This window comes from Caretta caretta, chromosome 2 (genome assembly GCF_965140235.1).
Source record: "Caretta caretta isolate rCarCar2 chromosome 2, rCarCar1.hap1, whole genome shotgun sequence".
Classification (NCBI taxonomy): Eukaryota; Metazoa; Chordata; order Testudines; family Cheloniidae; genus Caretta; species Caretta caretta.
This window is the reverse complement of record NC_134207.1, coordinates 3,883,837-3,910,265: the sequence shown is the minus strand read 5'-3', so window position 1 is coordinate 3,910,265 and position 26,429 is coordinate 3,883,837. Positions and strand designations below refer to the sequence as shown.

Below are 26,429 nucleotides of genomic sequence, written 5' to 3'. Positions count from 1 at the left end.
CCCTTTCCTGGGGAGGCTTGAGAATAATATCCTAACCAATTTGTTACAAAATCATCAAAGACGCAAACCCCTGGATCTTGGAACAATGGAAAAATCAGTCAGGTTCTTAAAAGAAGGATTTTATTAAAAAAAAAAAAGAACAGTAAAAATCATCTCTGTAAAATCAGGATGGAAAATACTTTACAGGGTATTCACATTCGAAACACAGAGGATCCCCCTTCTGGGCAAAATCTTACAGAAAACAGGAATAAACATCCCTCTTAACACAGGGAAAATTCACATAAAACAAAAAATAAACTAATCCGCGTTGCCTGGCTTACCTATACTGGTTGCAATATTGGAGACTTGGATTAGGATGGGTTGGAGAAGATGGATTTCTGTCTGGCCTCTCTCAGTCCCAAGAGAGAACAACCATGTAAACAAAGGGCACAAACAAAAGCTTTCCCCCCGCCCAAGATTTGAAAGTATCTTGTCCCCTCATTGGTCCTTTGGGTCAGGTGCCAGCCAGGTTAGCTGAGCTTCTTAACCCTTTACAGGGTAACAGGATGTTGCCTCTGGCCAGGAGGGATTTTATAACACTGTATACAGAAAGGTTGTTACCCTTCCCTTTATATTTATGACACATGGTCTCTGTTAATTTTCTGTACTGCCTACCCTGTGATGAATGGAATTCAGTCTAAGAGGCTGTGTTCCAGTTCAGTGAGTCTGGTTTGAAGGCCAGATTGTGTCAATACACACCGAGGAAGCTTTGATCTGGCAATGGCAGAGTGCGGGACAGAGATGAGATGCGTACAGGCAGGTCTTCAGACTTCCTCTGAAACAAGCAGGATCCCTCTAATCACCAATACGTGTCTGCACTTCCTTGAAAAGCGGACCCTAAATCCTCTCAATGAACATACCAGCTAAACGTGAACCAATTGGATCAGTGGCCCAACTTGTATGCCCTACATTCTGCTCAGTCAGCTCTCCCTGGGCGTGTTGGTGTTGAGACATTAAGGGCCAATTAGCTGCACTTGTAGTAAATTATCCACACACCCATGTTTGTGCAAGTAAAATGTGGAACTGAACCCAGAAATGGACGCTTACTGCAAGGGGCATGGTCTGCGCATGGGGCTGGGAAGCAGCCTCTACGGAGTTCCAGTCTTGGCTCTCCCTAATTCTGTGTGGCTTTGTGCCCAAGTCACTTAAGCGTTCTGTCTCCATTGCAAAATGCAGGTGCCTACTGTCCCCACTTTGTAACGTGTCCCTTCACCTTGGTATCACCAGACTAGTGAGAGGATTAATTAGATAATGTTTGAGGCATTGTACACAGTGTTTGTTAGGTACTGCAGGTGTAGCGGGTTTGCACAGGCGGTAGTTTCATGTCTTTTGCAAGTGCACCTTGGGCTTCCATGCTTGAAAATGAAGCCTGGTATGTGGGGTTACCAATTTGCTGGTTGAATTAGGAGAGATCCATACAGGTGGCCTGGAGCCAGCAGCTTTGCTGAACAACATTAAGCGCAGTCCAGCTCCCCCAGCCTGCAATTATTGCAGTTAGTAACCATGGTGAAAATAAATGAGTGTTCTCTGCAGTAGGATAATTAAGTAATAGGAGAGCATCATGGTTAGTGTCCATTCTGCAGGAGAGAGGTCATTCATCAACCAGGGCTATTAGGATAGCAGGCGAAAAGAGAGAGGGAGAAAAAAGGAATGGGTAGCAGGGCCGGGCTGGTGTGTTGAGTGCACACTTGGCTGCATCTTAAAATCTGGGGAGATTGTTCATTCGTAACCTCAGGGTTAAAGCCTATGGGAGCCACAGGCAGGACTCGGTGCAGTCTCTTTACTTGAGGAAGCCTTCACTTCTCAATGGCTGTTTAGAGAGTCCTTTATAATCCAGTGTGGATGTGTTCTTATGGTAGAATAGGGAGGCAGAGTGGACTAGTAGCTAGAGCGCAGGACTGAGAGTCCACACTCAGGATCTAGTCTTGACTCAATCTCTTCCTGTAGCAAATGACTAATGGGCTGATTTTCGGAGGTCCTGACTTCTGTAGCAGTTGTGGTGCTCAGTACCTCTGAAGATTAGGCTATTAGCCATAAAGTTCCTCAGCTTTTTCTCCCTTTTAAAATAGGGATAATGTGGGCTGCCCACCTTTTGAGGTGATTTGAGATCCTGAGATGAGAGGTGCTAGGTGGATGAGTGTGAAGTACTAGTAACTACAGTAAATGGGACTCAGGTTCTACTGCAATAAGCAGCTTCACTAAGATTTCATCGGACAGCATCTGCTCACTCTTAGCTGGTTAAGTTTCCATTGGTAGAGTCCTGGGGTTTGTGATTGTCAAGTAGTGACATCCCTGAATGGACATTGAGGATGACTGTACAGTGGCACAGGAGAGCTTCCAGTCCAAAGGATTCCAAAACGCTTTGCAACCTGAGTTAGATCATGAGTAGGGGACGCCCCCACCAGTGGAGTTAAAGGTGGTTGGTTAATCTCCATTCTCATGAAGCCATTGACTAGTTTAAATGGCCAAGCAATGTGAAGTGCTAAGGAGAGAATGAATGAGAGGGACCATAGTAGGTGGAAGTGGGGAGAATTTAGATCCTGCACAATTCAGCTTTCATTTGAACTTTGTCAGGCCATAATCCAGGGGTGTGTGTGAAATCCCTTCTCCTGTGCTGTCAATGTGCATGGCATGTCTTCTGTGAATTTACCATAACCTCCTTTGAATCCCTTCCAAAAGTTCCACCTCTGCCACAATGCTGATGAGAAATAAGCCCATTAGCCATGGCTTGATTGTATGGCAGTGAAGATACTTGGCCCTGGCTTTATCTACTAATAACAAAATGGCAAACATATCTATGTGTATAAAAATTGTTCATATTTGTATCCCTCTCACCCCAATCTTGACTTGCAATCTTAGACTGTTCAGGACGGGACTGCATCTTTGTGTAGCTAATGTTAATACTGAAGTACTTTTAGAGGTCTCAGAGTTGTCCTTGGTCTTGACTAGGGGTGGGGGGGGGGGGGTCTGACACTACTACGGTATAAATGTCAAAAATTAATGATGAACTGGCCATGTGAAAGGAGTGTCATTTGCATGTTGCAGGGAGATGGAGTGTATGCCAGAAACAGATGGTGTGAAATAACACAGCCCCCATCCTACTTTAGCTTGCATCCTCCTGTTAGTTGCTTTTCCTGCTCTACTGCCTTTCTGCCACTTTGGCATTGAAGTTACTCTCACATTGTTCACATGCCAAGTGGTGGACGGCTCAAATGACACTGCTTTACCCCTCCACCTATTTCCTGACCAATTTGCATCCATCGTGTCAGTGACAATTGCCTGTGTCCCTTCTCATTTAGTCCCATTGTGTGTGATCTCTGGGCACTGAATTCCAGTTCTATGGGCATGAAAAACTTTCCCAGCCTAGAGCGTCTTGGCCTTTTACTGAGTACAAGTCACCATGGATTGAAAGGGACATTAGCTTATAACAGCCCTTTGACCGCTGCAGTCTAACTTCTTCTGGCCAGTTGGTCATGTATGTATGTTTCGTTTTGTTTGTATTGTGGTATTCCCTAGATGCCCTAACCTGGATCGGGGGCCCCATTGTTGCTAGGTGCTGTGCAAACATACAATTAGACACGGTCCCCACCCTTCAGCCTTGCAGAGAATCAGTGGCCATGAAGAGTGAATTTTCCCCGTTTCTCAAGGTCCCTCCAGAATAGATCTGATCACATTGGCAGAAGCAGTGATGTTTGGAGAAGCCAGAGAACTTACATGAGCAGAGTTCACAATTCCAGCTGAGTACTGAGCTGCAAAGCTCAGGTGTGGAGTTCAATCTCCCTACCCCCAAGAGTTGGGTGTGAGCAGATCAGTGTTTTGACTTGTCACCTTCTGTGGGGTTCAGCTGTGAAATTTGTGTAGGTTTGGATTCTCAAACCTTGGCAGGAGTTTAGGATTGTCTGGATCTGAATTTCAGAATGCACTGATGATGAAGATTGATGATGATAATGTTTCACTACCTGAAATCCCCCTCAAAACTCACCACTTAAGTGTTTGTTCAGTACGTGGCAGAATCTCATTAGTGAGCCATGTTTTACTCATACAAGTGTATGGGTGTATTTGTATAGAGAATTCCAATGTGTTGTATGTTCTGCTTCTGTATAACATGGAAAATTGAGAGAGCCTTCCTCTTCCCGCAAAGCCACCTCCATTCTTAAGAGAATTCTGGCCGCCAGCGTCTCATTACTTACCACGTTACACAGTCATTTTTAATGTCACGTGCGTGCTCTACAGATATCCGAGTGTGCCATTATTTTTGCCTCTTCAGATGCTGCTGTAGATGAGGCACTGCGAGCAGAACCAGACCACCTTTGCTAATGAGGGGTCCCTGCCTGTAGCAATTCTTTGGAAGTCTTGAAGCAAAGCATTCTCAATTTGTACAACAATAAGCTGTGCACATGAGAGAGATGCATATGGGTAGATATTTGTCTCTCTCTTTGTGGGCATTTTTCTGCAAAACCCATAATTGGACACATTCCATAGATTTTTCTGAAGGGCAAAAAGGACGAGTGCTGTGAAAAGGTAACAGAGAAGTTTAGAGAGTGAAATTAGCTAGGAAATCAGTATGTGTGTTCTCCCAAATGTACTTGCAGCCTGTATCTCCAGTAGCTTCTATGCCAACATAAGGACTCAGTGAAGAATTAATAAGATGAAACAGGTCTCCAGCACTTCCCACTTGAGGATCTCAAGGCTCTTTACAGACTGTAGCGAGGGGGAGTGCTCCACTCCCTGACAGATGGGGGGAGAGCTGCGACTGCCCCCTGGTGGGCAGAACCAGGATACCCATGGCCACTCCACCGGAAGCAGAGGGGTGGGGCAGGAACAGAAACTGGAACTATAAAAGGCCGGCCCTCTACCTCAGTTGGGGCAGAGCTGCCAGAGGAGGAGGATGTCTCTTCCCTGCTGCTAAGCCCAGACCTGACAGAGGCTGCTACAGTGCCAGAGACCCAGAAGGACTGCCGGAGCTGCCGGACACTGGGGACAGCGAGGAGCTGTTGGGGCTGCCGCTTGCAGTTTACCCGAGCGAGACCGATGACAACCCTGGAACCCAAGTACTCTGGATTGGGAGTGTAGTGTAGGACTGATTGCAAGCCGGCCAGCGTGTTGCAGTGGGATTTCCCCACTGACCCAGTGGCGGACCATTCCGCCACTGTTAGGGCCCTGGGCTGGGATGCATTGGAGCGGGAGGGCCTTCGTCCCCCTACCCCCTCAACATCAGGGGTGGCAGCCTCCCCACTTCGTGGTCAGGAGGCCTGCATTGGTCTGGCACCCACCTGAACTAGGATGCCAGAGGGTTTGCTGACTCTCCCACCAGAGAGCCAATCTCCCCACTGTTGCTCTGCCCAACAGCTGGCCAGAGCCCCTTACCTGAGCTGACTGCTGCCCCGCCCTGATGGAGGGCCCCAGGTGAATAGACTCTATTGCTCTGCCTGAGTGACTGTAGGTCAGAGCCCCTACTGGATTACTGCCCCTCCCTGATAGACTCGTTGCAGCTCTCCCAAATCTCTAGCCGGAGCCTTTAACTGTGTGTCACCCTGCCCTGAATGAGAGCTCCAGGCCTATAGACTTATCGCTGCTTGGCCTGACTGTAGGCCTGGGACACTAACTGTGAGCTAATTTCGCCCTGAACCGAAGCGCTCCAGAAGTGTCATAGAATCATAGAATATCGGGGTTGGAAGGGACCTCAGGAGGTCATCTAGTCCAACCCCCTGCTCAAAGCAGGACCAAACCCCAATTTTTGCCCCAGATCCCTAAAAGGCCCCCTCAAGGATTGAACTCACAACTTTGGGTTTAGCAGGCCAATGCTCAAACAACTGAGCTATCGCTCCCCCCTGTTGTAGCGAAGGGGGCGTGGTCTCCCGCCCTGATAGATGGGAAGAGAGCTGCGACCACCTTACACAGACATTGATGAATTTGGACCACTATGCCACTGTTATGGCTCTGGGCTGGGACACATTGGTGTTATGACACAGGGAGGTAATTGTTATGCCTCTAAAAATTACGCAAGCTCCTCGTCCTGATTGTCCCCTTATGTCACTTTTAATGTGGGGCACTGAGTGAAGGGCAGATGGATTGAAGAACCCTCCCAACCATTGGACTATCTATACACAGATCTATCTAATGGAAAATAATTCTCCTACCGTCGATCTAACCCAGGTAATCTGTGTGTGGTGCGCTCGTTACACCTGTTCGTGGCAAAGTTCTGCGTATTTAAAGTGTTTTAGATTGGAGGTGATATGGCCATAAGTCACCAAAACAACTTTAACAGCTCCCAGTCTCATAATTTATTACCAGGTATAAATCATAGAATTGTAGGACTGGAAGGGAGCTTGAGAGGTCGTCTAGTGCAGTCCCCTGCACTCGTGGCAGGACTAAGTATTATCTAGACCACCAATGTAAGCCCCATGTGCTCTGAATGCCTTGGACTCCTCCAGTGCTCATGCCAAGTAATGGAATAGTTTTGGAGAACCATGTGTTTCATCGTAAGCTCATGGAACGGATCTGCTGTGAGTCTTCTCAGTTGGTGAGGGGTGTCCTTGAAAACTTTTAGAGTGAGGTGGAGACAGCAAATGTGGTCCTCTTACCACCATGGGGGCTGTCTTTGGGAATGTCATATGTCTTGGATGATTTAGAAACAACAACTCCTGCACCTATGATTTTGTGTCTACACTACAATTAAAATCCTGTGGCTGGCCCATGCCAGCTGACTCGGGCTTGCGGAGCTCAGGCTAAGGGGCTGTTTAATTGCAGTGTAGACATTTGGGCTCAGGCTGGAGCCCTGGCTCTGGGACTCTTTGTGGGACCTGAGCCCGAATGTCTACACTGCAGTTAAACAGCCCCTTAGGCCGACCCCCTTAGCCCGAGTCAGCTGCTTGGGCCAGCTGCAGGATTTTAATTACAGTGTAGACATACCCTTTATGACCTTCAAGGCACCCTGCAAGGATCCACTTTCTAGCCGAGTTTTATTGAAAGCAGTGCAGAGAGGTTTTTTTAATTTAATTTTATGTGGAGCTATGAGACGGGGAGGTTTCACAGTATTAATGTAATTAAAGGTGCTAACAGGCTCTCTATAGATCTGAATAAATTGCTTCCCAACCCGTTCTTCAGAGTGCCTGCAGTTCCTTTTTCAAGGCAGGGGAGTCAGTAATGATAAACAAAGATGTGTGCGTTTGAGAGCTTTGAAAGAATCACATGCCAGGGAAGAGGCTCTGTACATCAGCGCATGTTGGCTGTTGCCAGCTCTTATTCTGTCAGTGTTGCAGCCTGCCTGGCATGTCATTGAAGGCTGCGCCTGGAGCAAGCAGGGAATGATCAGAGGCATTACTTTGAATGGGTGAAACTGAAATGTGACATTTCACATCAAATCTGCCGTTGTAAATACATTTGGAGTTTGCTTAGCTTTTTCAGTTTAACCCCTGGCAGCTGCACTTTGGAATCAGTGGAGGCTCCCCAGCTATGGAGACAGCCTGCATGCTGCTTTGAGAAGGAAATGGGGAGTCCTTCGCCAGTAGGAGCTGATCTGAGCAGTAGTGGCTCATTGCTGGGTGCATTCACGTCCTGGGGAGAGCATTGGTGATCAGTGTTTGGAATGGCACTTGAAACCTTCTACCTCCAGGTCACTGGTACTGCAGAAGTGCAACATAAGTCAGTAGCAACCAGAAATCTGTTAGAGTCTGATAGCTCTTTGTTGCTTTATGCACAGTGAGTTGTATTGGTTCTCAGACGAGTTCCTGGTGGGACAGGTGTCGCCATCAGTCACCGCCACAACTGGTGCTAAACTCTACTTGTTTCTTGTACAGAGAGGTCAAGGGTTGAATGGGCCATGGAGACTCAACTCTCTTCTCAACCCCTACAAGTAGGGTGGCAGGGCTGAGGCCTATGTGTGGGGCAGCCTGGGGGAAGGTACTGCCTGTTCCGTGTCTGTGCTGTGGATAGAGGGTGTCTGTCCATTAGGCATGTTTAAACGAGAGAATCTCTTTAAAAGAGAAAAGGAGCGGGGCTGGGAAAAGGAGGGCTGGGGGTAGAGACAGGAAAATAAACGTTGAAGGGGTTTGTTCTTTTCTGAAGTAACCATTAAGCATAGATGGCTGTATGGTCCAGTGGATTAGCTACTGGATTGGGAGCCAGGGGATCTGGGTTCTGTTCTGTTCTGGGATCCGCTACTAACCTGCTGTTTGACCTTGGGCAAGTCACTTCCCCTCTTTGTGTTTCTGTTTCCCTTCCTGCCTTGTCAATTTAAATTGTGAGCTCTCTCAAGCCAGGACCGTCTCTCATTTTATGTTTGTACAGCACCTAGCACACTGGGGTATCTTGGGTTGGACCCTCCGGGCACCACAGTGATACGAACAAGAACATCCTGACACAAATGAGAGGGAGTTGTTAACAAGCCTTGGTTAGTCTATGAGCAGAGATGATGGTTTAAATCTGGCCCAGTTTGCTAGCAACCAGAAAGTCTCTGATTTCCAGAGGTGCCTGTTGAAGTCAATAGGAGCTGCAGATGCTCAGAACTGCAAACCAGACCCTGCATTATCTGACTGCAGTTTGGAGAAGGATAGGAACTAGGGCTGACGAGCGATTAAAAAAAATTGTCATTAATCATGCGATTAATTGCACTGTTAAACAATAATAGAATACTGTTTATATAAATATTTTTGGATGTTTTCCGCTTTTTCAAATATATTGATTTCAGTTACAACACAGAATACAAAGTGTACAGTGCTCACCTTATATTTATTTTTTATTATAAATATTTGCACTGTAAAAATAAAGAAATAGTGTTTTTCAGTTCACCTAATACAAGTACTGTAGTGCAGTCTCTTTATCATGAAAGTTGAACTTACAAATGTAGAATTATGTATAAAAAATAACTGCATTCAAAAATAAAACAATGTAAAACTTTAACGCCTGCAAGTCCACTTGGTCCTACTTCTTGTTCAGCCAATCTCGAAGACAAACAAGTTTGTTTATATTTGCAGGAGATAATGCTGCCCGCTTCTTGTTTAAAATGTCACCTGAAAGTGAGAATAGGTATTCACATGGCACTGTTGTAGCCAGCATCACAAGATATTTACGTGCCAGATGCTCTAAAGATTCATATGTCCCTTCATGCTTCAGTCACCGTTCCAGAGGACATGCATTCATGCTGATGACAGATTCTGCTCGATAATGATCCAGAGCAGCAGACCGACGCATGATCATTTTCATCATCTGAGTCAGATCCCACCAGCATTTTTTGGTGGTTCGGGTTCTGTAGTTTCCGCATCGGAGTGTTGCTCTTTTAAGACTTCTGAAAGCATGCTCCACACCTCGTCCCTCTCAGATTTTGGAAGGCACTTCAGATTCTTATACCTTGGCTTGCATGCTGTAGCTATCTTTAGAAATCTCATATTGGTACCTTCTTTGTATTTTGTCAGATCAGCAGTGAAAGTGTTCTTAAAACGAACATGCTGAGTCATCATCTGAGAAAGCTATAACATGAAATATATGGCAGAATGCATGTAAAACACAGAGTGGGAGACATACAATTCTCCCCCAAGAAGTTCAGTCACAAATTTAATTAACACATTTTTTTTAACAAGCGTCATCAGCATGGAAGCATGTCCTCTGGAATGATGGCTGAAGCGTGAAGGGGCATACAAATGTTAAGCATATCTGGCACGTAAATACCTTGCAATGCCAGCTACAAAAGTGCCATGGGAACCCCTGTTCTCACTTGCAGGTGACATTGTAAATAAGAAGCAGGCAGCATTAACTCTTGTAAACGTAAACAAGCTTTTTTGTCTGAGAGATTGGCTGAATAAGAAGTAGGACTGAGTGGACCTGTAGGCTCTGAAGTTACATTGTTTTGTTTTTTGAGTGCAGTTATGTAACAAAAAACAATCTACATTTGTAAGTTGCACTTTCATGATAAAGAGATGAATTGAAAAATACTATTTATTTATCATTTTTACAGTGCAAATATTTGTAATAAACATAATATAAAGTGAGCACTGGACTCTTTGTCTTCTGTGTTGTAATTGAAATCAATATTTTTGGAAATGTAGAAAAACATCCAAAATATTTAATAAATGTCAGTTGGTATTCTATTGTTTAACAGTGCGATTAAAACTGTGATTAATCGCGATAAATGTTTTTAATTGTGATTAATTTTTTTGAGTTAATCGCGCGAGTTAACTGTGATTAATTGACAGCCCTGATAGGAACAGATTTTGGTTTGTCCCATTCTCAAAAGTCAGGTATCCCCATGGAACAACCTGCTGCTGGAAGATTCCTGTGCTCCACAGAGGCACTTGCTGGTCCTTTCCCAAGTCAAAATTGACTGTATTCTAAGGGATTTTTGTTGTTTTTATTTTATTAGTTTGACATGGTCAGACAGGTGGTCATATCACTTTATAGAGGACACTAGGTAGAGTCAAAGATGCCCGGGACCTGGAATATTTATATAATCTTATCTGTTGCTGAAGCCAGAGAGGGCAGTTCTGGGGTTTTGTTCCCCCACCAGCTATGTCCACCACTATTTTGTGATGGGGGGAGGTTATTTGATGGGATCTCTGCTGTCTCAAGCCCTCAGCACTACCCCAACTTGAAGCAGCAGAACTGGGATCCCAGCCCTGTTGGGATCATCATGTTGCTGATTGATTGATTGGGAGCTGGAACTGTGTCATCCTGCCACCAGCACAGATGGAAACTCCTGCCTTGTTTGTGAATTTTTGAGTGTGTCATTGTTCCTCCCTTTAGTATCCCTTTCCTGTTGCTCCTTGGGCACCCAACAGTGAAGAGGTGAAGCCTGAGGGCTTGAGCAGCTCAGGAGGGACTGTGTGGACAGACGGAGGATTCAGGCACAGTCCTGAAGAGTTAATATTGTGGAGCTGAGGTTATAATTATTTCTGTCCATGAATTATTAATAAAGAAAAACTGTGTTCATTTCATTGCAAATTCCAATTAGAGTTGAAATGAATAACTTGAGGACATGCCACTAGAATGTAAATCACAGGAGTTCCAGCTGCAAGCTGGAAATGCATTTTGCTGGATTCTTTATTATTCTGGGAAAACATTACTTACAGTAAAAAGAAAAGGAGTACTTCTGGCACCTTAGAAACTAACACATTTATTTGATGCATCCAATGAAGTGAGCTGTAGCTCACGAAAGCTTATGCTCAAATAAATTTGTTAGTCTCTAAGGTGCCACAAGTCCTCCTTTTCTTTTTGCAGATACAGAGTAACGCGGCTGCTACTCTGAAACCATTACTTACAGTGAACTTAACATGCATTACCAGGGAAGCTGAAGGCCGGTCTGGTTTCATGAAGGTCAAACCTTCTTTCTCAGTGCAATTGCAGGGGCCAGATCTCTTCCCTGCACATACCTTGTCCAGCATCACTTTGACATCATCCCAGAGGTGGGAGTTCATGCTCCTGAGGACTTGGAATTTGCGTTTCATAAGCAGGAGGATGGAGCTATATATTACACCTTCCCAAACCTTCCCCTTCTCTCTTTCTCATCATCCTCCCCTCGCCTGACTTGCTTTCCTAAAATGGCCTTGTAGCCCCCCCGTCATGAGCACAGGAATGAGCTCCCACTAAAGCGTCATTCGCTCTTTCTCTATCAGGAAAAACAACTACCAGGATGGTCCCAGCTGTTTCCTCGCCTGGAGAGCAAGGAATTGAGTACGAGATCCCAACCCTCTTCAGCATGACACAAAACGCAACCACTGCAGCTGGCCCAAGGCGAAGTTTTTTGTGCTGGAAAAAGATTGTTTCTTTGCCTTACACTCCAATAAAAGGATGCAGCAATTCTCAGTCCTACCTGCTCAGGACAAGGCTCTACAAGGCCCTCCCACAGCCTGCCCCCCAGATTCCTAGTCTGTCAGCTTTTCTTCTTTCTTGTCTCTGTTGCTGCCTCTCTCACCAACAGAAGTTGGTCCAATACAAGATATGACCTTACCCACCTTGTCTCTCTAATGGCCTGGGACCAACACAGCTACAGCTACACTGCACACAGGTTTTCTTCTGGAAAGAAAAGTCAAGAAGAGCTTTTCCCTCCTCCTCGTTGTACCAAGACTCACCTGTTGAGATAGAAGGGCTTTTATTGGCAAAACATATGGTCTCCTGCTGAGATGATCTGATGTCCCTGGAGCTATTCGTGTTCCATTGCACTAGGTTACCCATGTTGACTGCATCGTGGGTAAAATCACTGCATCAGGTGATAGTGGATAATGTGTAACCGTATTAAGTGAATTATTTTTCTTAATTATGAGATGTAAATAAACGAGCAAATAAAATAGGTAGCACAAGTTGTTACTCGCTATCTATAAGTAGCATAGACTGCAACTAGGCAGTACAGAATAACCTTTCTTGCCACTTCCTCTGAAGGACTGGCTGCCATTGGAGACAGCATACTGGTCTAGCTAGAGCCCACTGGTCTTGGTTCTGTGTAGCAATTCCATGTTCCTGTTGTCGTTCCATCTGGCTGCAGCAATTAGACTGTAGTCTCTGCCCCAAAGAGGAGTGGATCTTACTGTAAACTAGCACAGTCCCAAGCACAGTGGTACCCCTTGGTGCCATGGTAACGCAAGTAATTGGTGTATTCTCTCATGCTATCAAATGTCTGGACTCACCAAAAATTTAATCATATTTTTCTGGGTCCTGGAAACCACCTGAACCTATTTAACTGCTTCACTGCCATCTAACAGGGGAGTGCTCTAAGAGAAGGCTGCAGCGGTGGCAACTAGCCAGTAGGCTGAAGGCAGCATGTAATTAACATGAAACTGCGGCTGTTTATTACAGAGATGCAGCCTGTGGAAACTACAGGTCCCAGCGTACTATGCGTCTATACTGCTTTGGCCATCCTCAGTACAGACGATAGAGCAAAATTCCCACAGTGCCCCCTCTACCTTCTACAATGCCAGCATTCCATCACCATTCCAATCAAACCTCAGCCCTTGGAAGGGAAATTTCCTTGGATGGGGACTGGCACCCGTGTCAGGTTAAAACTCTTTTAGGATTTAAAAAAGAAGAAAAAAATTTCATCCGTGCCAGCCACAGTCCAGTCCTCTGACACTCAGTCCTCTGACACTGCACCAGATGCAGCGCTGGATCACGGAGGGGTAGAGTAGCAACAGCAACAAGGCTGAACACCACCATTCCAGTGCAACACTGTAATTAGCATGTGCACAGCCATGTTAAAGGGAAAATGCAGGAGGGTGATTATTTACCGCAAATATGCCTTTGAGCCCCACTGAACATCAGCGAGGTGCTTTTACTCTTTCATTCCCTCGTCAGTTTTTGTCTTTCTAAAGCTGCCCTCTTTGCAGTCGCCTCCCAGCAGCAGGAGTGTCAGATTGGTTTAGCTGCAGCGATGGGGAGAATTGCGTGTGCAGGGCCGTCACATTTCTCTCCCCTGCTTACTTCTGATTCGATTTTGTGTGTTAGTGTGGTGTTGGATGTTAATCTTGTGCAGTGAATTGATGTGTCTGAAGTCTGGTTTGCAGTTCAGTCAACATCAATGCTATTCCTCCAATAGAGGAGGCATTAGAAAGTAATGTTGTGCTGGTTTGGGGCAATATGTTGTGTTTTCATTCCAATGCCATGTATAATGTGCCATAAGTTAGCTCCCTTGGTTGAAATAAAGTGTTACATAAAATCATAGGAGTGCAGGACTGGAAGGGACCTCGAGAGATCTCCTAGTCCAGTCCCCTGCACTCATGATGTAACCTGTTAGAAAACTTTCCGTGGAAGTATTGTAAACTGAGTACTATGTAGGTGAAGCAGAGTAGCAGAAAAATGACCTTTAGCATCAGCAGAACTAAATAATTAACATCTTACCATCTGCATCTATGGATCCCGATTCTGCTTTCATTTACCTCTGGGTAAATCCACTGACTTCAATGGAGTCTGAGTTCCAAAGCTGGTCTGTGCTCTGTATGTACACTAGGAAGCATTTTTTGTAATGGAAAAAACCCTAAACACAGCCCCAGAAATGGTCCCACCTGGTGAAGATGAAAGTGCTGCACTTGTATTCCCTCTCTTATTCTGCATTGTGTCTGGGAACTGCGCTGTTCTATACCTTCTGTTTGCTAGTTTGTCGGCTCGGTCACCTCTCACCACAAACAGTGACCAGACTTAATTCCTTACGTCCCAGTTCCTTTGCTGCATGCTGTCTGTTACTTACATAACTGGCTGCTCCGTTTATTGTCCAGAGTTGTGCTGCAATACTGAGTCTGGGAAATACAGCTACAAGAATGAACTTTGTTGTGTTTTGCTGTGGAATTGATCTCTCATGGTCTGGTTAGACTCTCCATTTTCAGTTGTTTCTATTTGTTAATTTTTACTATTTTGAAATACAATATTTAGCTTTGACCTCCTCTGACAACTGAATTGACCCTGGAATTTACATTTCCCATTCTATGTATATGAAATACAAGTGCCATGATAATGCCAGATGCCCTGGCATGGTAAATATGTGGGTTTTTATTGGTATGCTCTCTTGTGAAGGTGTAACTCAGCAACGAGGAACAGCTGGGTGCGATGGGAAGGAAGCAATAAACTCTCACGGACTCCTGGAGTCTTGTACCCTTGCAAACAAATGGGACAGTGTGGCTGAAGTAGCAAAGCTGGTGGCCCCATGCAGTGCCCAATATGAGAGGCCATATTTCTCCAAGGGAAAGGAGGGCTTTAAAAATGTCCATAAATAGATTTCTCTGCATTTTGAGTTGTCTATTGGGGTCCATAAACGTCAAGCAGCCATCCCGATAAACAAGGCTGTTGGTCCTAAATCATTTTTATGTGTGTCTGTGCCTTGGTGTTATGGAGCAGGTGTCCTATGGTACTGGGGCGGAAAAAAATCAAGAAATGCTTTGTAACGACATTGCCGAGCTGCCTTATCATTTAACTTGGGGGCTGGGGAGGAAGGACTGCAAAAGCTTTCCCCCACCCCACCTCCTGAAAAGGAACCAATTCCTCCCTACCAAAAGGGAAGAAGGAGGATCCTGGGAACTACAGGCCAGTCAGCCTCACTTCAGTCCCTGGAAAAATCATGGAGCAGGTCCTCAAAGAATCAATCCTGAAGCACTTGCATGAGAGGAAAGTGATCAGGAACAGCCAGCATGGATTCACCAAGGGAAGGTCATGCCTGACTAATCTAATCGCCTTCTATGATGAGATTACTGGTTCTGTGGATGAAGGGAAAGCAGTGGATGTATTGTTTCTTGACTTTAGCAAAGCTTTTGACACGGTCTCCCACAGTATTCTTGTCAGCAAGTTAAGGAAGTATGGGCTGGATGAATGCACTACAAGGTGGGTAGAAAGCTGGCTAGATTGTCGGGCTCAACGGGTAGTGATCAATGGCTCCATGTCTAGTTGGCAGCCGGTATCAAGTGGAGTGCCCCAAGGGTCGGTCCTGGGGCCGGTTTTGTTCAATATCTTCATAAATGATCTGGAGGATGGTGTGGATTGCACTCTCAGCAAATTTGCGGATGATACTAAACTGGGAGGAGTGGTAGATACGCTGGAGGGGAGGGATAGGATACAGAAGGACCTAGACAAATTGGAGGATTGGGCCAAAAGAAATCTGATGAGGTTCAATAAGGATAAGTGCAGGGTCCTGCACTTAGGACGGAAGAACCCAATGCACAGCTACAGACTAGGGACCGAATGGCTAGGCAGCAGTTCTGCGGAAAAGGACCTAGGGGTGACAGTGGGCGAGAAGCTGGATATGAGTCAGCAGTGTGCCCTTGTTGCCAAGAAGGCCAATGGCATTTTGGGATGTATAAGTAGGGGCATAGCGAGCAGATCGAGGGACGTGATCGTTCCCCTCTATTCAACATTGGTGAGGCCTCATCTGGAGTACTGTGTCCAGTTTTGGGCCCCACACTTCAAGAAGGATGTGGATAAATTGGAGAGAGTCCAGCGAAGGGCAACAAAAATGATTAGGGGTCTGGAACACATGAGTTATGAGGAGAGGCTGAGGGAGCTGGGATTGTTTAGCCTGCAGAAGAGAAGAATGAGGGGGGATTTGATAGCTGTTTTCAACTACCTGAAAGGGGGTTCCAAAGAGGATGGCTCTAGACTGTTCTCAATGGTATCAGATGACAGAACGAGGAGTAATGGTCTCAAGCTGCAGTGGGGGAGGTTTAGATTGGATATTAGGAAAAACTTTTTCACTAAGAGGGTGGTGAAACACTGGAATGCGTTACCTAGGGAGGTGGTAGAATCTCCTTCCTTAGAGGTTTTTAAGGTCAGGCTTGACAAAGCCCTGGCTGGGATGATTTAACTGGGAATTGGTCCTACTTTGAGCAGGGGGTTGGACTAGATGACCTTCTGGGGTCCCTTCCAACCCTTATATTCTATGATTCTATGATTCTATAAGCACACATCCCCCCTTTGGCCTTAGGACTCACACTCACAAATTACTGCTCAGGCCCCCAAGAGTCACAATTGGCTCAAAAATCATGATTTTTTAAAATAATAAATGCTGGGTGCTTTACATTTTGTCTTCTGGATTTTGAGCTCTTAGGATTCTTGCTTCCTAGCTTTTCCCCTCAAATGAGGACTAGAAGCTTGCTTGGTTTTAAGTCATAGAATCAGAGAATCATAGAATATCAGGGTTGGAAGGGACCTCAGGAGGTCATCTAGTCCAACCCCCTGCTCAAAGCAGGACCAATCCCCAATTAAATCATCCCAGCCAGGGCTTTGTCAAGCCTGACCTTAAAAACCTCTAAGGAAGGAGATTCTACCACCTCCCTAGGTAACGCATTCCAGTGTTTCACCACCCTCTTAGTGAAAAAGTTTTTCCTAATATCCAATCTAAACCTCCCCCACTGCAGCTTGAGACCATTACTCCTCGTTCTGTCCTCTTCCACCACTGAGAATAGTCTAGAACCATCCTCTCTGGAACCAACTCTCAGGAAGTTGAAAGTAGCTATCAAATCCCCCCTCATTCTTCTCTTCTGCAGACTAAACAATCCCAGTTCCCCCAGCCTCTCCTCATAAGTCATGTGTTCCAGACCCCTAATCATTTTTGTTGCCCTTCGCTGGACTCTTTCCAATTTATCCACATCCTTCTTGTAGTGTGGGGCCCAAAACTGGACACAGTACTCCAGATGAGGCCTCACCAATGTCGAATAGAGGGGGACGATCACGTCCCTCGATCTGCTCGCTATGCCCCTACTTATACATCCCAAAATGCCATTGGCCTTCTTGGCAACAAGGGCACACTGCTGACTCATATCCAGCTTCTCGTCCACTGTCACCCCTAGGTCCTTTTCCGCAGAACTGCTGCCTAGCCATTCGGTCCCTAGTCTGTAGCTGTGCATTGGGTTCTTCCGTCCTAAGTGCAGGACCCTGCACTTATCCTTATTGAACCTCATCAGATTTCTTTTGGCCCAATCCTCCAATTTGTCTAGGTCCCTCTGTATCCTGAGATCCTCATAGTTGAGATTTTTGCCTAATCACATGTCTTTAGGATCTGGTGTTCCTTCATGGAAAGCACCAAATGTTGAGAGACTTGCAATACAATCATGGGAGTTGGCAACACTGGGAAGGTGGCAAGATTGTTGTTCAAGAGACGCCTCAAATTTACTGTACTCACTTTACAATAAAAAGTAGGGAGGTGGCATGGGGAGAAGAGGATCTCTCGCTTTCTCTTCTGAGGACCTTGATAAGGACCAGGGCTAAAGGCTTTCCTCAGTAAATGAAAGCGAAGATTCTCCTTGACATTTTTAGTTCGTTTGGCTGGGCTGGGCTGGGCTGGGCTGGGCAGGGCAGGGCCCAGAGGCTGGCTCTGTGGTGTTCAGGGAGATTCTGTGGAAGGATTGGAAACCCTTTTGGATCACTTAATTGACCTGTAACAGTGCTGGGAAGGCGGAAGGGGTGGTGTTGCGTAGTGAATATGGGGCTCTGCTCTGTGTTTTACTGATTTAAAGCACTTTGCTGATTGGCGCCAGTAGGAATTTCTCCCATAAATGAAACTGAAGCCAATGGGGGGCGGTGCCCGTGGGCGAGAGCAGCATGTGGAGCCTCCCCCCCCCCCACACCTAGAAGCTGGACCTGCTGGCCGCTTCTGGGGTGCAGCGTGGTGCCAGGGCAGGCAGGCAGCCTACCTTAGCCCCGCTGCACTGCTGACCACTGCCCACCCTTCCGCTTGTTCAACAAATGTGGCAGGGATCCTACGGAATACAGTCTCATTCACTACACAGCCTTGACTTGTTCCTAGAGCAGCTCTGTCTTGTGCACTGAATGAGGCACCGGTCTTGTGGACAACATAGGACGTGATCATGTAATTAAAGATTCTCATAAAGTGCATACACAAGGGGTCATTCTGTAACTTCTGAGTGCTTGACTTTACAGCTTGAATTCTTCCCATAGTTCTTTGCATGTAATTATACAGAGTGCCACAGTCCTGCCTGGTACTTTAGACACACGGACAGACAAGGTCCAGGCCAAGGCTTTCAGATGTGACTCGTGAATCTGGCTGCCTCCATTGAGACACCTTAGGGCCGATGTTTAGAAAGTGCCAAGCTACCAGTCCACTGAGAATCAGGCCCCTTTAAAGTGTCTCAAGTTGGGCATTCAAAATCACTACCCCAGGTCGCTTCCATGAGGGGCTGACAACCTGCGGCTCAGTTCTCCAGAGCAAGGCACCTATAAACCCAGTCCGGGCACCCAAAGCCTTTGATCTGTGACCTTCCTTGGGTGAAGATCGTTCCATATGATTCTGTTTTGGTTGCTGTTTACTTGAACTAGTTACGTTAAATCCACCAAAGCAGTGTGGGCCATGTGTGCTGTAGCAGAGAGATGAGTCTTTCTCTGCGTGTGCCCCAGCAGCAGTTGAGAGGCTTCCTAGATTTAACTGTCGGGGGAACAGTGCCAAGTGATCTCAATGGACAGTGTTAGACAGGAGCTTGCTTCCCTTAAGGATCTGGCAGAGGCTGACTTTAATGTCTCAACTGCTGGGCTAGGCCCATCACTCTTGCTGGGGGAGTGTGGTAAGGTTGGCTGCCTTCTGGGAACACCTTTGTTTCTGTGCAAATGGAATATGTGTTAAATAATTGTGATGGAGAGCCAGGTGCTTAGAACACTGCACAGAAATTCAGAGCTCTTCTGCTAACTCACCGGGGTTCCCAGACCAAATGGCTCCTATCACCTCCAACTCGGGTGACTAAAAGGGTTAAGAGTTTCTAAGGTAGAAGGAACTAGGTAGAAACACAGGAGGTCCTGCAGGGAAAAACTTTGGGAACAACTTAACTCAGGAAGCTTGGGCTGAGGTTTATATTTGGAAGGATCTATATTTGGATGTTCTCCAGTGTGTATGTCTGTGTTGGGAGCAGGGTGGGGATGCCACCTGCTTATACTAGTGTATGTGCCCCTGAGAGGTGGAAGTGGGTATCTTTTGGAAACCTAACACACAGTATAAAAATTCTCAGGCAAATGCTCTTTATTCTTTGCATGAAAACACCCCACTCCCCCTGTCCCTCCCTTTCTGACAGTGGCTTGTGTGTTCTCTGCCTCGCACAGGACATCCTCCCTGCGATGGAACACTGGCACCAAGGAGCGCATGCTGATCAAGGTGACGGACCGCGAGCCGAGCTTCCTCATGCACCAGGGCAATGGCTACACCACTGACAACCAGCAGGGGACCCGCTCACGGAGGCCGTCGGGGGGCCAGCAGTCCCCCAATCTGCAGACATTTGCCCCTGACACTGACAACTCCGTCTTCTTCCCTGAGAGGAAGCAGTCTCCCTTCTTGAAAAGGGCTGACCACGTGGGCAGCTGCTCCCCGCTGCTCGGTCGGGGGGATTCATTCTGCTCCCCGCTCCAGTCCCAGCACCGGAAGCACTCGAGTGAGTCCCAGCCATCTTCTCCTCGCTACGCCTATGAGCCCCCCTTGTACGAGGAGCCCCCCATGGAGTACCAGGCCCCCATCTATGACGAACCCCCCGTGGACATGCAGTATGAAGCCAGCGGGAACTACAAGGCGGGCTCCCCGCAGAAATCGCCCATCCGCAAACCCCACCCATTCTTGCAGTCGCCCAAGCAGGGCCCCAACTCCCCCTACCAGCAGCTGGTGCTGACCAAACAGAAATGCCCTGAGAGGTTCATGAGCCTGGAGTACAGCCCTGCAGGCAAGGAATATGTAAGGCAGCTGGTTTATGTGGAGCAGTCCGGTTCCAGCCCCAAGCTGAAAACGGGCCTGCGACACAAATACTCCCCCAACCCCGTAGGTGGCTCATACTCGCTGCAGCACAGCCCCTGCCTGGTGAGGGACCAGCGCCTGGAGATCAAGTCTGGGGACTACAGCAGCATGGAAGGGGCTGACTTCCGACACAGCCAGCCCGTGAGCCAGGCCTCCCAGGGGGAAGACTCCATGTCATGGTCCAGCCAGCAGGACACCATGTCTTCTACAGGGTACTCACCTAGCACCAGGAAAAGGAAAAGCAGGAAGCCCTCCCTGTCCCATGACCCCAACACCTCCTCAACGGATGGCTCGGGGGATCGGGAGGCACTCAGCGAGCAGCTGATGGCAGAGGAGAGGCCCATGCCCGGCGCTTACAGGCCCCAGATGAACCGCACAGAGAGCAAATCCATTGAGGCCGAGGCAGCGCGGGGCTTCCCAGAGCCCTTCCTGGCCCAGGCCCGGCTGGCATGGGAGGCGCAGCAGGCTCATTACCACATGAAGCAGCGGAGCAGCTGGGATTCCCAGAAGGACGGCTCAGGCTATGAGAGTGATGGCGCCTTGCCCTTACCGATGCCTGGCCCCGTGGTGCGGGCCTTCAGCGAGGATGAGGCCCTGGCACAGCAGGAGAGCAAGCACTGGAAGAGGAATACCTTTGAGAAGCTGGGGTTCCCTCAGATCCTGCTGGAGAAGAGTGTGTCTGTGCAGACCAACCTGGCTTCTCCAGAGCCCTATCTGCATCCATCTCAGGTAATACGTACAGCAGGGCAGGGTTTGGCTGTCTGATCTAAGGTGCCCATCACTGTGGGGTCTGGGCATCACACTGCTTCCTGGCGTACCACACACTCTATAAGGTGTAAGTGTTACCTGACACTCATTTACTCACCGTGCAGCACTTCCCGTGGTGTTATAGCCACATGGTGTCCGTCAGGGTTTGCACCTGATTCAGATCTAACACAGCCTTTGCTAGGCCTGTCAGCGCAAACGAGCCCTGGCAGAGCACAGTGCTGCATGGACACCCTGTGAAAGACACGTGACTCTGGCAAAAGTCAGCCCAGAGAGGTTTCATTCCTGAACTGGGGTCAAGCCTCGTGGATCCTTAGGAGTCAATGCAGGGATGTTCCTCAGAGTATCCTTTCCCAGGGTTTGATCACAGTTCATGTAACAGCCAGAGCCCACTCGGGACTCCAGCAGGGCACCCCCACATGACCACATGCAAAAGTAGCTGCTGCCATGTGAATGACTGGCCTAGACACTGGCTCTACAAGATGCTCGGCTCTGCTTTATATACTGCTAATAAAGGCCTCTGGTTTTGTGAGCCATTTCTCCTTCCCTGTAAAATACTCAGCCCTGCTGTCACTCTGCAGCAGGATTAACTGAAGGGAGTGAGCGGCTGTCAGGCTCCAGCTGCTCCACTCAGCTCACATTGACTTTCTTAAGTATAACCCTGTGCCTGAGATGTATGGGCATGCCCTGGCACTCCTGCCATGCAGGGGGCCGGTGTGCCAATGAAAAGGGCCCTGTGAACTTCGCAGTCATTGATTCTCCCCACCTGTGTCCGGTATGATGAGGATTATTTTTGTATTGAGTGTAAAGGGAAGCCAGCAGTACAGTTTGCTGTCAGATCACGACAAGGAAGGCAGGAATGGGGAATGCACTTGGCTCTTCAGGCAGAAGCTGCATGCATGGTGAAGACTGTTTACATGGGAATAACGAGTGCTGTCTGCCTCTTAGGGGCTGCTAGCAAGGAGACTGCAGCATGGGCCTTAAGAGCTTCCTTGGGATTTCCAAAGACTTCTCCCTAGTCTTCTCTAAGGATGGAGGGAAGCCACTCTGCACAGAGATCTCCATCGCTAGGAAGGCAAAGCCTAAGGCTTTTAATTGACCAACGGGCTGATTCTGCTCCCACTGAAACCAGTGGAAAAGTCGCCATTGACCTCACTGGGTGCAGGATCTAGCACTAAATGACTACTCCTGAGACTCTCTGGATCACAGTCAGAGCCAGACTACCCCATTTCACTGTGCTAGTGAGCCAGACACAAGGATCTTCATGGCAAACTTTCTATAAAGAGTAAAAGGAAACCATAAAGCATTTAGGAAAGGAAATCCTGATTCAGAACACATCCAGCACTGTTCCCTGTAACACACTTGAGAACCTAGTATGACAGGCGCTAAGGAAGTGCAAAGTAGCATTATCCTTAGAAATAGTGAAGATTTATATCTGCCTTCTCCCCCACCTGGTTGCACCCCCCAATCTGTTACTGTGAGGGCTGGGTTGGATCCTTGGCGGTTCCTGAATGTTCAGGGAGCTGCTGTGGTCAGAGCGCTACTTCCAGCTGCACGTGGCGAGAAGGTTGCACCTGTCTTTTCACATGTAGGACCTGGCTACAGTGATCCGTGCCATTGGCACCCCCAGATTAGACTCTGACTGTGACCTCAGCGGCATTTGCACCTGCAGACCTTTTGGAAATTTATATTATTAAATGGAGCCTCAAATTGACAACACATCCCAGTGGGGCTGAATGGTTTTTGCTGGCCAGTGGGTACTGGTGCCCAGGGAGAATCAAAGGGATTGGTCTTTGACATACTGTATGCAGTTCTAAACAGACTGGGCCTGGCTACCTGAGACATCTCTCTACCCAGCAGGTATCATGGCAGCTTTGACCTCTCGGGTTGCTAATAGCCCCCTAGTTTGAAAAAGGAGGGACTGGTGGCAGGGCACATTCCTCAACTCACTGTCCCGCCTGGCCCAGCAAAGCCCTTGTAGGATTTGCCACACTTGATCAGACCTGAGGTCCATGTAGTCCAGTGTCCTGTCTGTGACAGTGGTCAGGACTAAGTGCTTCAGAGGACGGTACAAGAAACCCTGCAGTAAGTAGATGTGGGGTAGCCTGCCCACCCATGTTAGGTCTTTCTTTTAATCCCTAATAGTCAGAGATTGGCTTAAATTCCAAAGCAGGAAGTTTAATATCCCTTCCAAAAACTGTGTTGGTATTAGCTATAACTCTGGATAATCTAGCTATGTGTATATATATATCCAATCCCTTTTTGAATCTTGCTAAGTTTTTGGGCACAATGACATCATGTGGCGTTGAGTTCCACAGTCTAATTATGCATGTGGAAAAATATTTCCTTTTTGTTGGTTTTGAATGTGCCACCTTCTGAATTTCACTGAATGTCCCCTTGTTATTGTGTTATGAGATATGGAGATGTGGTGGTGTGTTTTTTGAACAGACTCCAAGGTTCATGTGTGCGGGAGTGGAGCTTGGGGAGTTTACCCTGGCTGACTGGGATTTTGTGGGTGGGGGTCAGTCTGAACAGGCTGCTAGAGTGGGTTGCTAAAGTGGTTATTGTGTCCTGTGAAAATCTGTCCAAGGAAATAGAGCTTTGAGAGAATGAGTAGCACCTGAGAACTCTGGGTTCAGTTCCCAGCTCAGCCACAGACTCCCTGTGTGACCTTGGGCAAGTCATGTATCCTCCTTGGCCTTCCGTTCCCATCTGTAAGACTGGCACAGTACTTCCCACACTGCCTGTGTAAACTGTAAGCTCTTTGGGACACGGGCATTCTCTCACTGTGTGTCTGTGCAATGCCCAGCCCATAGCAGGCCCAGACCTAGGCTGGGGTCTCTAGGTGTGGCTCTTATACAAACACTCATGGCAGAATAATGGGGATGCATTTAAAAGAATCCCTCCAGAATTATCTGGTCCTTGGGGGAAAATTTGAAAATCAACCCAAGTTCTCATCTTGTAGGGAAAAAGCTGCTGGAAAATGTGGACTTAATTGTAGCCAGTGTGTATTTTCTGGCTCTTTTTAGAACAAAAAGATTTCTGCCTGAGCATTTTCCATAGTTCTGAAAACCCTTTCTTTTGCTGATGCTGATCTTTGGAGCTGGAAGCAGGACTGCTGTGTGTCACCTTTGTGCCTGCACACTGGTTTGTTGTAGGGTTGCTGAGAGTGCTGGGCTCCTGCAACTGATTTGTCTGTAAAGAAAGAAGAACATTAAAGCTTTTTCTTCTGAGAGAAGAAAAACTCTGTTTGAATAAATGCATAAGGCTTGCAAAGAGACTGAAGAGAAATGATGAGTCATGTCTTTGAGCCCACCACCACCCCTGACAGCATCTCTTTGCAGGTCACTTCTACAAGGAAGAAAAATTGTGGTCGTCTGCTCTTTTTATTGCTTCTTGATCCATGATGAAGGGCCTAAAAGGTGTGTTCAAGAGCTGCTATTTTCTGCTTGTTTGTTTAGACTAGAAATTGGGCGCCAGCTTCCTAAAAGAGCTCAGCACTCATGGGGTGCCATAGGGGCCCCTAAATACTGTACTTAGCTAGGTTTTCAAAAGAGTTCTGCTTTCATTTAGATCCTTGAATGAGATGGGTAGGATTTCAGCCAACTCCAGTGTTCTCAGAGGGAGCAGGTAGGCGCTGAACACTTCTGAAAATCTGGCCCTTAAGTCTTCTCTACCTTGTCTTTCCTGGAGGATTTCATAGATGGCTAGAGAACCAATAGGGTGATCTCAATGCCCCCGAAGTGAAACATGAGCCATTGGGGCTTTTAGGGAACTAAGGCCCAGTTAGGAGCTCAAATATCTTTGAGGCTTTGGGCCTAAGGCTTCAGATAGGATCCTTTGTGGGACAGGCACCAAGTATAGTCAGGCTCTTTCAAATATTCTTAGGGTTTTGTCTGAGTTAAACTCTGTATTAAAATTAAATATTTTTGTTTAAAGATTCAACACCCTGCCCCTTCAATTAAGAGCTGAGAAAGCTCCCACTCTAGCTCTCTAGTCCTCCAAGGAGACCTCCTGTAAAATCAGAAGGACTAGATTTAATATTCCCAGCATATATATTAGTAAGATAAAAACACTACTCAAAAGGAACTTTGTTTTGGTTTTCCAAACTCTCTTTCAGTCCTCCTTAAGCATCCTGAAGATGCAGAAAAGGGCACACACTCATCTCTTCCTTTGCAGGCCACCTTCCAGCCCAAGGACCCATAGGTGTCAGTAGGTCTAGTGCCCAAGGTGACACCATGGCTAGCCAAAGAGAAAAAATAGTCCCGGCTACAGTAGAGTTACAGTTGTCAGCATAAGGATATCTTCAGATAATTGTTCCAAAATAAAATACAGTATTTCCATGAAGGCTACAGAATGGGGGGTGAAATATTTTTCTGATCGCATGTCTAGCACCAATGAACAGAAAATTGTACTGGTCCTCATAGTAGCTATACTGGTCCTGTCAGTGTTTCTAGCTCTTCCAAGATGTGAGATAAAGGACTTTAAAGGAGAGTCATATCTGTGATTCCCATCTTGTTCTATTTTCCAAAGGGTTTATCCTTCAGATACCTGGATTGTGTCTCCAAGTATGTGAAATACTTGTTTGTGTCTTAGTGGTTTGAGATATTGACCTTTAAAAACTGTCACTGGTTCTTCAATTTGGCAATCATTATACGTTTTCATGGGGACCATATAACTAGATAGTGTGGCTGCTGGTCCGGGACTGAGGGGTAAGACCAGGGCCAATATAATTTTCATTCCCTGGAGCTACTGTGTTTCTACAGTAAAATTAGATAACTCTCTAATCTATCGATCCAAGTGCCTCTACTTCCAGCCAGCTGAACCAATAATAAATACAGAGCAATGAAAGTGAATCTTCGCCAGAGTTATGTAAGGAACATACAGCCATGTTTTTGCAGGTGGCTGCCTAAGTCTCACTTTCAAACTGCTCGCTCACCTGTGGTGTGTGCCAGCCCAGTGTCATGGCCACAGATCTACCTAGGCCCGTGCAGTCACCCCACTGTCCACATGCAGATGCCTGTTAACGTGTTAGAGGCAGGCATCAACCTTATAAGGTGGAAAAAGAAAGTGCATATTGATTGGTTAGTAACTTATGTGGGACCTCTTAAGTGTCTGGATCTTACAGCAGTTCTCAGATTTCTGTTAGCAAAGAGAGATTTAGATCATAGCATGTCTTCGTCCACAGGTACCCAACTGCCAAGATAACCTGCCTTTCCCCAGCCTGCGTCCTGCATGTCTATCATTCAAATCATCTGGATCCCCCCAGTTGATTGCACAGATTTCCAGGCCCCTGGAGACATCCAGTTAAGTGGTCACATGGAATGAGTGCCTTGGGAGGGGCCATCAGCAATGAGAAAAGGTTAATATGTACTATATGGAAGGTGATGGATGGTCCTTTCTGGGTCTCACCTGCCCTGTGATGTGCTGAATTTCC

General features: G+C 46.9%; 1 protein-coding gene across 2 annotated transcripts in view; it reads left to right on the top strand.

Moving 5' to 3' along the window:
• The window catches only part of ARHGAP39 (Rho GTPase activating protein 39), a 417,477-nt gene that overhangs the window by 216,262 nt on the left and 174,786 nt on the right, over positions 1-26,429 (top strand). For both annotated transcript variants that reach the window (XM_048841846.2, XM_048841845.2), the window contains exon 4: positions 19,549-20,956. In XM_048841846.2, coding sequence (XP_048697803.1) covers positions 19,549-20,956 — 1,408 coding nt within the window. The remainder of the gene's footprint in view (positions 1-19,548; positions 20,957-26,429) is intronic.